The sequence below is a fragment of the Microtus pennsylvanicus genome, chromosome 2 (genome assembly GCF_037038515.1).
Source record: "Microtus pennsylvanicus isolate mMicPen1 chromosome 2, mMicPen1.hap1, whole genome shotgun sequence".
Classification (NCBI taxonomy): Eukaryota; Metazoa; Chordata; class Mammalia; order Rodentia; family Cricetidae; genus Microtus; species Microtus pennsylvanicus.
In genome coordinates this window covers 23,780,669-23,791,379 of record NC_134580.1, presented here as the reverse complement: position 1 = coordinate 23,791,379, position 10,711 = coordinate 23,780,669, and the positions used below count along the sequence as shown (strand labels likewise).

The 10,711-nt window shown below is 44.3% G+C and overlaps 1 protein-coding gene across 4 annotated transcripts in view; it reads left to right on the top strand.

Moving 5' to 3' along the window:
* Window positions 1-595: 595 nt before the first annotated feature.
* Window positions 596-10,711, top strand: part of Nell2 (neural EGFL like 2) — a 315,760-nt gene continuing 305,644 nt past the window's right edge. The window contains exons 1-3 of one of the 4 annotated variants that reach the window (XM_075960452.1): window positions 596-892; window positions 1,473-1,558; window positions 1,960-2,088. In XM_075960452.1, the coding sequence (XP_075816567.1) occupies window positions 1,495-1,558; window positions 1,960-2,088 (193 nt within the window). In that variant the 5' untranslated portion in view covers window positions 596-892; window positions 1,473-1,494. Of the gene's footprint in view, window positions 1,140-1,215; window positions 1,559-1,959; window positions 2,089-10,711 lie in introns of those variants that run through there. The other 3 variants (XM_075960454.1, XM_075960451.1, XM_075960455.1) reach the window with 3 other exon arrangements.

Sequence of the window (10,711 nt, the reverse complement as noted above, 5' to 3'; positions counted from 1 at the left end):
ATTTTTTACAGGACCCAAGAGAAGCTTCTTGTGATTACCCAAATATTTACCAGTTCTGATTTTTCTTCTGTCTTTCTAACCTTGCTAAGGTCCCTCTACTTGTCGGACAGAGCAGGGTTATCCCACCCTTTCTGGCTTTGGCCATAATTCATTATTTAGTGTGGATGGTAAAGTATGCATTGTCTTAGGATTCCTATTAGAGTCTGAAATCCTGTGTTCCACTTCTTCCCAATCACTGCACTTCCCACTCTTTTAGTCCTAAGTATGTATGGTTATCTTCTAGTAATATACTTACCTGTCCACCAATAAGTCATCCATCTATCATCTATCCATTCACCCGCCGTCATCCATCCATCCATCCATCCATCCATCCATCCATCCATCCATCCTCCATTTATCGTCTTATCTGTAACATCTATTCTTTCTTACAAGTATCCATGCTTTTCTCAGTGGGTAGAATCCCCAGCTCTGGCCCTTGTCCCAGGGTCTGAGTTTGGCAGGGGCTCCAGAGGTCCTGGAGCTGTCCAGCAGCCCCTGAGTCCTGGCTAAGTTCTATGTGCAGTCTGTGCCTGGAGGCTCTCCAGCGCCCCGCCCTGGGCAGAGAGCCTCTCAGACAGGGCTGGTCAAGCTTCCCTAGCTCACCACCCATTTCTGCCTGTCTCTTTCCTCTGTCCAGCTTCCCCTAGGAGTCTTGCGTGATTTGGCGGGGTTCCTTTCTCCACCCGAGAGGGTTTCCCTTCCAGGGCTGCTGTGCAGCGCTTGTCTGAGTACGGACTTCCCTCCTTTGCCCGAGGCGGCCGAGTGCCTTGCCTTTCTTTGCAACCTCGCCTCCTACGGCTGGGTGGTCCTTTCTCTCTGCCGGGCTTTGGAGACACGCGCCCGATTTCGAGGGGTGAGAGCAAACGCCGCCCATCAACTTGGCACCTGCCATTGAGATCTTAAGATCCTTACCAAAGGCTGCGATTGCAGGCGGGCGGGGGGGCAAGGGTGGCGGAGGGCGACTGAGAGCCAGCCTGGCTGGACCCGGCTCTGTTTGCGGGGAGAGAGGCCGCCCCGCCCGCACCCCTGTTCGCGCCCCGCCCTCCCGGAGCGGTCTCGGCGGCACCAGGCTCTCGCCATTGTCTCCGCCTTTCCAACAGGTTCGGGCGCGGGAGCGCGGGCGGGTGTGGGGCGGCCCGGCCCGGCTTTCCCGGAGCCGCCTCTCTTCCTCTGCGTGCGCGCCCGGGCGGCGTGGCTTGGCGGAGCGCTGCTCGGTGCAGGTCTCCACGAGCCCGACCTGGCTTCGGCCCGCCGCGTGCGGGAGCGATGCGCACAGAGGCGGCTCCAAGTTCGGCGCGCACCCGGGGGGGCCGCCCCGCTCTGTCTTAGGCGTCTGAGCCCGGGTGGTGACACGGAGGCAGTCGCAGGAGCGGCCGGCGCGGCTTTCCCGCTTCACTCCCAGCACCTCTTGGTTTTTATCTTTATTTTTAAAGAGGGAGACGATGGACTGAGCCGATGCAAGCCATGGAGTCCCGGGTGTTACTGAGAACGTTCTGCGTGATCCTCGGGCTCGGAGCGGGTGAGTGGCCGTCGAGCTGGGCCGGGATGCTCCTAGCCTTAGGGTCGCCGCCCCAAGTCCTTCTGGACTGGGAAGCTCTGGAGGGCGCGGGTTTGCATTTGGATCTCCTGTGTGCTTGTCCTGGGGATAGGGAGGCAGGTCACGCCCTTAGGGTCTTTGACTAAGGGGGAACTTTGCACAGAGAGGGCTTAAAGTAGGTCACGGAGATGGGACCGGGCGCTCTGCTATTTTAAGCTTGGCAGCGCGTCCAGGTAAGGCTCTCATGGTGGAGGAAGGAATCTCCTCTTGTCAGCACTTCCCAATATTTTCTCCAAGATGCTTTCTATGCAGCTGTGGAGGCTTGCGTTTTAATGGCCCCCTTTCTTTCTTTCTTCTTTCCTACCCCTCCCCACTCCCATCAGTTTGGGGGCTTGGTGTGGACCCGTCCCTACAGATTGACGTCTTAACAGAGTTAGAACTTGGGGAGTCCACGGCCGGAGTGCGCCAAGTACCAGGACTGCATAATGGGACGAAAGCTTTCCTCTTCCAAGGTATGGCCCAGTGCGAAGCCCCCGGTGCGGTGGGAGGAGCTAGCCCCAAGGCTCTTGCTAACTTGGCGCTGCTCCTTGGCTAGGCAGAGGGTCCCAGTTGGGGCGTGGGGTCTCTCTGCGTCTCGGGTCCAGATCTAGATCTTTTAAAGTGTGGTGTTTTCCCCTCATTTCTCTCTCCCTGCTCCTCACTTGGTGCACTTGGCGGTTCTAATGGATAATGCCTTAATTACAGACTAGAAACTCCAGAGGCAGATGGGTGATTTGGGCGTCTGGGGAACAATAAATTGTAACAGAAACGACTCATTTGGGCGGAATGGATTTGGGAAGGAAACAGGACAGCTCAATCTTGGTTAAGATACCGACCTCCCAAAGTTTCGTCACTGTGGTGTCCACCGAGAGGAATTTCTTTACGTTTTTTTTTCCTGCACGTCACTGTACTTGAAGCAAGATTACCAGGCAAAGATCCCTATTCTGCCTTCTCCACCAGTGGCAAGGGGAAAGGAATGACACGATTACAATTATTTTAAAAGCATTTCAAAGGAATGTTCACCCAGAAGTACATGCCCCCATTGCCATAATTGTGTGCATAGGCTTTAAAAACTTTCCTTTTCTTTTAGAATTCAGTGGACATTGGCCATTCATAAATGTCCATATTTCAACTAATATTTAGATGTACTGTGCAGTCAAAACTAAAATTTCGCTAAAAGCAGCCTGCAAATTGATTGAATAAAGCTTTTGGATACTGCTCCGTTTGTGGAAAGGTGTTTAGCTTGTGGGTCTAAAAGGCGGCTAAACTGTCCCTGGAGATCAGACTTACTCATGGTGAAGCACAGAGAGGCACGAGAGACCCCGGGTTGGCTACCTGTATCCGGAGGATCAAGACGTCCTCCCCCACGACACACGGGGGATTTCTTTTCGATTGGGAGAAATGGCTTCAAAAGAAGTGGTGCAACTTATAATTACCGAAGCGTTGGCTATGCAAATTGCAACCAGCCCAGCACAGCTGCCTTCAAGAAACAGACATAGGATGCAACTTGGAGGGTTCCTTGGTGGCGCTGTTGCCGCGTGCAGCCAGCGCATGTCACCATGGACAGCAGCTCCTAAGTGCTGTAGGGAAAGGGAGAAAGGGACATGTGTTGCATTTATTTAAGACAAATTTGTTTTTTTAAATAAGGAATTAAGATGTAAACTCTTTTTTTTATAAAAAGAGTATCTCAGTTAAAGTTCTTAATTAGTGCTTTTATTGTGACAAGTGTTTATGATATTTTCTTTACTTTCAGATGCTTTGTGGAGGGTGGGGCTGGGAATCTGAAAACAATGGCCAGATGTGATCAAGGAAATAGAGCTCAATTGTCAACAAAAATTCAGAGTTGAATAGAAATGTAATTAAATGTAGGCTTTTGGCTTATGTCATGTATTATTTCTCTCTTTAATTTGGTCTCTGCAAAATGGGAAGCAAGCTATTTCAGGACTTGATGGGTCAAGTAACCAGGAAGCTTCATAAACCAAATTTCTAATAATCAAAGCCCATTGAATTGTCCTGAGAATCTCAAAGGCTCCATTAAATCTTCTTAGGGGCAGTAGCTTCCGATACAGAGTGTTCAGATGTTGCAAGTAGGAACCTCCAGGAATGCACACTTCCTATGGACATTGACCCATTACCCATTAGACAATTGGACAGTTTCTAGGCAATGGTTTCAGGGTAACAGTTTCTTTTTCTGGTTAATTTAAGACAATATTTATTTCTACATAAGTAGTCAGCTTGTTCAAGGTATGCACCATGTTAAGAAGACACATGGCAAATGCCCAGTGTTTTCTTTGAACTGTCCTGAGTTGGTGGATGTCAGTGTTCACTGGTGAGTTTCCTTTGTTTCCTAGCTAACACCAAGCCCAATATTAGAAAAAACAAATGCTTCACAAATGTAGTTTTCATTCAGAGATGTGAAATAACATTTCCTGCCACATTATGAACATCACTTTGTGGACTAATGACTATTTACTGCTTACTGTATTCTTGTAAGGTGTATGTTATGTTTCTGATGCACTACTTATGAGCATTATTAGTTTTGCTTACTATAAGATTCGAATTTTGAAACCAGCAACAAGTGGACCTGTGACCAATCGGTAGTTCTGCATGGCCTTGAAAATGTCTTTCCTCAGAGGCTAGAGGAGCAGCAGGTTTGTTTTAAAAAACCAGCTCTGCATCATGGTGTTTCCCTGGATTCCATGGGGTCTAGAGGGACAAAAAGCTCTCAGACTGTGATGCATTTTGAGGTTCCATTTATAGTGAGTTTAGAATGCTGCCGGTATTTTATATAGCGTGTAAAATGTCATAGCAGGAATAGAAACAAATTAAAAAGCCTGAGAGATGCTCCCAGATTTCATACAAACTTCATGTGCAAGTTTTCTGTGCTAAAGGATATGTTCTCAATAACAAGTGAGCTCAGAGCCATCGATTGCTTCTCCAACAGATACTTTCCCGTCTCTTCATTTTATAATAAGAAACCTCAAAATATGTTTGCCCTGTGACTTTTACTTAATTAATATTTTCATTTTTGCTACTTCATTTTCTCTGTCTGATTTTTGAGATACATTTATATATGTGTGTGTATACTCACACACAAACACACACACTTTGGTATTTTTGAAATCATGAATGGTTTTTGTAAATTACTGTGAATTATGAATCTACTACTTAGCATTTTGTTTTATGCTCATAGTAAAACATATGCTTTCAAATCATAACTTTTATGGTAACATCAACCATAATATCACAACACCATTCTATCATGGCTGAAATTTGATTTATAGTTTGTTTGAAAATTTAATGAGATTTTAAATTTAACCATTTCCTTAATGTACTTGGACTTTGGGTTATACCTGTTATAATAATTACATAATGTGTCTAGGCAGTGGTTTGGAGTTCTAGACATTTCTGGCTGTAATCTGACACACAGCCAGAAAGCACACTTATTATGCTTTTAAAAATATAGGATTGTATTCTGATAAAGGAGTTCCCTCTCCTGGTTCTGGAGTCTAGCTAGTATTTTGCCAGATAATGATCATACTAGTTTTCCTTTCTCTGTGTTCATGAGAGTTCACAGAGAAGAAAGCACACACTCGAAGTTAGCTTCAGTTTTAGCTCTTTGATCGTAACAATTCATCCAGGCTCCTAAAATAGATAATCTCATCCATTGTCTTATGCAAATTCCTTCTGAAGTGTTTGTAGATTTGTATAGTCTCATTAACCCTGAAGCATAGACAAAAATCAAAACATATTTCCCTTAGATGATAATTTAAAGCTACCTTGGTAATTCCTCTTAAAGAACCTTTACATAGAAGGAAAAGGTGTTCACAGGTATTTGGTGATAGGCCAGTGCCGCTGGTTGGCAACCACATTGACAGAGGCAAGGATGATGTGGGCTTGTCTTCAGTGTGATGATAACGGAGCATGTTAGCTACACCTCTCATGCTGTGACAAGACACTTGAAAGAGCACCTTGAAGGAATAACTAATTTTGGTTCAGTCTGAGGGGGAAGGCGTGGCAATGAGAATGGCTGTCTGTGGTAGAAGGAGCAGAGGGACTGAGGGTCAGATGTGTTGTTCACAGGAAGCAGAGAGGGGGAGATGAATGCTCATGCTAGCTCACTTTTCCTGTTTTCCTTTGTATCCAATCAGAGACCACAGTCCCTGGGCCACCCGCATTCAGGGTGTGTCCTTCTTAGTTAAACCCCATGAGAAACATCCTTTAGGGATGCGAGCGAGCTATGTCTCTATCTATGGCAATCCTAAATCCAGCCAAGTTGACAGTGAAGCTCAACCATCACAGTGGGCATCTGTAAGCTCCAGGGTAACGGCTGAGGATGCTCTCTGATGGAGCAAAATAGGGCAGTGATCAGAGATGAGTTGAGAAATCGGGTAGACCCAGGAAGAATGTCACAAGTTATGCTTCGGGGGTGAGGGTACTCCATTAGTGAATGTTGTTGTAAGTTAAGTTCATCCACTAAAATCATTATTATACAATTACTATACTGTTAGTGTTAGGCATGTAGCAAATCAAAAAATTAAAGCTTCATTGTGCATTAAAATTGGCTACCAAACAACTATTAAGATAATAATTTAGTCATTATTAAGATCAATTATATGAAAAATTGAGAACGTAATGGGAGTCTGTATTCTATTTTAGGGAGGCTCAGCTTTAGGGAGACTCTTTGAAGAATTATTTATAGTGATAGTTAAAGGATATCTGTCTATCTCTCTGTCCATCCATCCATCCATCCATCCATCCATCCATCCATCCATCCATCCAGGGACTGGGTTCCATGGTAGAGAATACCAACATAGCGTAATTGAAAAGTTAATAGTGTACAAATATGGTATCCTAGGGGCATGCATATTCTAACTGTTGGAACCGGAGTGTTTTGTTATGACATGGGGAAATTAAGGTTGGTTGTGAACTTACTTTAATGATGCTATCTGGGGTTATCTACATAAGCCTTACATAGTCAGCAGTCAGTGTCATGGTGCTATAATGTGAGAAAGGCTAGCCCAGTTACTGCTGTCCTTGAAGATGGAATTGGGCCAAAAACCAAAGAACACAGCGGGTCTCCAGGTCCTAGAAAAGGCAAGGAAACAATTACCCTCCGGAGTTATGAGAGGGAGTACAAAACTGGTTTCATATTGATTTTAGTGCAGTGAAATGAATTCTGGACTCCTGGCATCTTGAATTGTGAAATAATAAATTTAGTAATCACTGATAAATATCATCATTTTATCAGCAATAGGCAACTAAAGTATTTTGTTGCATGAAAGTGACTGCGTCTGTAAGCAATCCCTAGACCTGGCGAAGTAGCTTTGGAGTTGGGCGTTGAACAAGTAGAGCGTGGAAGAGCATGTCAGGGCTTCCACTTTCAGGCTGAATATCGGTCAGAGTCCTCTCTTAGGCTCTTTTAAACTCTGTGTGACCAGGTGTAATGTTTTCTCATTCATTTGTGACTTGTTTTCTTTAAAATCTTTTTTGCTTACTTCTGCTGAAGTTATGTCAATGCTGTTTATTTTACAAAACCTCCCTAGGTCTCAGTTCATTTTAACTTTCTATTTCCCACTCCCTGCTATAGTTCTATCTGTCTATGTGTGTGTGTATGTATGTATGTATGTATGTATGTATGTATGTATGTATGTATGTATCTATCTATCTATCTATCTATCTATCTATCTATCTATCTATCTATCGACCAATCCTTATTGTTTCAGTCCTTCTGTTAGCTTTGAGCTTAGTTTGTTATTCTTTTAGTTCATTGAGATGCTAGTTCGGCGAAGGACATTCCTCATGGGGGACCCCTGTGTCTTCCTATGGCAGAAAGGCCAAGCTTCTCTTGGTGTGCTCCTTTTATCCTCTTGTGTACCAACATTAATTCTTTCAGTGGATGGAGTGCTCGTGACTTCTTGCTATCCCAAGGCTCCAGCAATACTATCGCTGTAGGTTTTACATTTCATCAATGTATTTTGAAAAGACACACATAACCATAGCAAGACCACTGTTGCTGGGAAAGATTTAATATGATACAGTATTTGATATGACTTCTGGGTTTCTGACCCTGTCATACATTGTCTGGTCTCCCAGGGCCAGCTTTGAAATCTCCACTGAAGCTTCGCTCTTCTACAGCATTTATTCCGTACACTGGTAGAGCAAGGATCACAGGTGACACCGTGGTCTGCCGCTCACTCCAGCAGTAGCAAGCCTGAGTCAGGCAACAGATGCCTCATGGGACCTGACGGCCTTGATGGTTGAAGCACTGCTTCCCTAGGTGACCTGGTGCATGGAGGGAACCTTGGACCTCTTTTTGCAAACAAAGCCTTTTCAATAAGTTTGCTGTTTTTCATTACGGAGACTGTGATGGATGGACTTTTATTTATTCATAAAATGCTTGTAAGCCATCTTTCCTGTTGTCCTGGTAAAAGGTACTTAGCATCTCTCTCTGTCTCTCTCTGTCTCTCTGTCTCTCTCTGTCTCTGTCTCTCTGTCTCTCTCTGTCTCTCTGTCTCTCTCTCTCTCTGTCTCTCTCTCTCCTCTCTCTCTTCCTCTTTCTGAGTTTGTCTGTACGTGCACGAATATGTATAAGCATGCTTAGGGAAGCCAAGGATCAAATTTAATTTCAATCCTTAGATTGAAACTGAACCGCCCATCTTGCTGTTTGAGACAGGGCCTCTGAGTGGCTTGGGGCTCTCCCAGTGTGGTAGTCTTGCTGGCCAGTGACTCCAGCTCTGCTTCTTCGGGGCTGATATTGCAAGCATGTGCCACATACCCAGTTTTATTTATTGTTATTATTATTATTAATTTGAAGACAGAGTTTCTCTCTGTAGTCATGGCTAACCTTGAACTCACAGAGGTTTTCTTTGTCTGCCTCCCACGTGCTGGGGTAAAGACACGTGCCACCACAGTTTGCCTCCCATTTGTTTAAAATATAAAGTTGAAGACTAAACTCAGACCCCCAGGCTTGTGCTTCTCTGAACCTTTTGAAGCCCCCAGACTTTTAAGACAGAACTAGCATCTTTAGCAAACACCACCCCTTTGCTCTAGCTTTCTTGTCCTCCATTTCTGACCAAACTGCATAGTTCTCATATCTTCTGCTCTGGCTTTTTGTTTTTGGTCTTCACTGTAAATCTGGCTACATCAGCCAATGACTTTCATGAAACTTCCCAAAGATTGCGTTGACTTGAATATTTTCTTCCCGGTTAACTAATACTTCATTTTTCAACTCAGCCTTCTATGAAATCTCGGGTATGGACAAAATGTGTACAACTTTGTGCCTGAGTGTAACCTAAGGCCTTCCAGTCCAGTCGCCTCCCGAGACCCCTGAACCCACTCCCCATTCTGCACTCCCAGCAGCGTTCTGCTCTCTGAGCCACAGTGTGACTCACGAAGCTCCACTGGCTGCTGTATAAATGCTTTCCAGTTAGTTTTTCAACACATTTACAAGTTTCTCTCACAAACCATTTCAAAGCCTTCTGAAAAAAAATGGTTAAGTATTTTAACAAGAAGGACCCACTTGTTTTCTGTGTTAATATCATTGTTTTGTGATAAAAATATCTGAAATAAAGAGGAGAACACATCAATTTTGCCCTCTTCCCCCACCTTTTTTTCTGTTCACGAAGGGCTAGTTCAGTTGTTTTGGGTCCAGGTTAAGACGAGACATCCTAGCAATGGAAGCCTGTGACAGAGGCAGCTGTCACCTCCCAGCACCCAGCAGCAGGGAGAGGAACAACTGGGACAAGATGTAACCTTCAGAAGCACACCCACACTGACCTAATTCCTCTGCACACTCTCTAAAGAATCCATTCAGCTCCAGCTTCATCAAATTAGGACCCTTGTGATCCAGTCACTTCTCAGAACTGCCACTGACTGGGCACCAGGCATTCAACGTGCAGGTGTCCGGGTGGAAACTTCACTCGCAAATTCTAACAATTTCTGGATTTTTGATGAATTGCTTGTATGTTTTTAAAAAGTTTTTTGGGGATTACATCTGATTGGAGAATTTGAGTTTCTTCTACCTATATTTTTACATATTTTCTCATAGTCAGAAAATTTTCTGCAAATAATTTATCTATTTCTTTTCTCTCTCCGTAAACCCTCGCACCCCTAACATTTACTTTCATGACCTCTTATCTATTCCTCCTCAGACTATATACTTTCACTGAACACATCTTTGAGTGACTGTTGTGACATTTGCTCTACACTGTTGCTTGTTTTTCTCTGTATTTTCCAGTGTGTGTGTGTCTGTGTGTTAGTGTGTATACATGCATGCCAAAGCGTGCTTGTAGAAACAGAAAATAGCTAATGTAATTGATCCTCTTCTTCTATCATCTGGGTCCCAGAACTGAACTCAGCTTGTCAGGTTTGGCTGCAGCCCCTTTGGCCTGGTGATCCATCTTTCCAGCTCCGTCCTTTGGCATTTCCTGAGGTGTGATGAGTTTCTTCAGGACAATTGTGCCAGATACTTTTTGTGAATTTAACCCAAGCCAGAAAAGTCCCTGGGAAGAAGAAGGCTTAGGGGAAGACTTCTCGTTATCAGACTGACCTATGGGCATGCCTGTAGGACATTTTCTTAGTTAATAATTGATGTGAGATGGTCCATGCTACTGTGGGTGGTGACATCGCTGGGCAAGTGGTCCTTGTGTATGAAAATCAACGGGGCAAGCTGTGGAGAGCAAGCCAACAAGCAATTATTCTCTGTGGCCTCTGATTCAGTTCCTGCCTTCAGCTTCATGTTTTGAGTTGCTGCCTTGTTTTCCCTTGATGATTGCCTTCAACCTGGAAACCAAATGAAAGATTCCTCCTACAACTCGGTTTTTTGTCAGTCTTTATCAGAGTAACAGAAGCAAACCAGGACAGCAATAGTTTTGAAAGGCAATTTATACATTTATAAATTTATACATTTTTATTTTTTTCTGGCTCAAGAACCAAGAGAATATTCTTATTTTAAAGTGAGGTTATTATTCTCTCCTTGATTTTCCATGTTTCTTGTGTCTGTCTGTGCATTTGGAAAAGCAGGGACTTCCTGTCATCTTTGTAGATGAGGGAGCTCCACATCATTCAGGAAGTCCGGAGATGCTGGCCAGATCA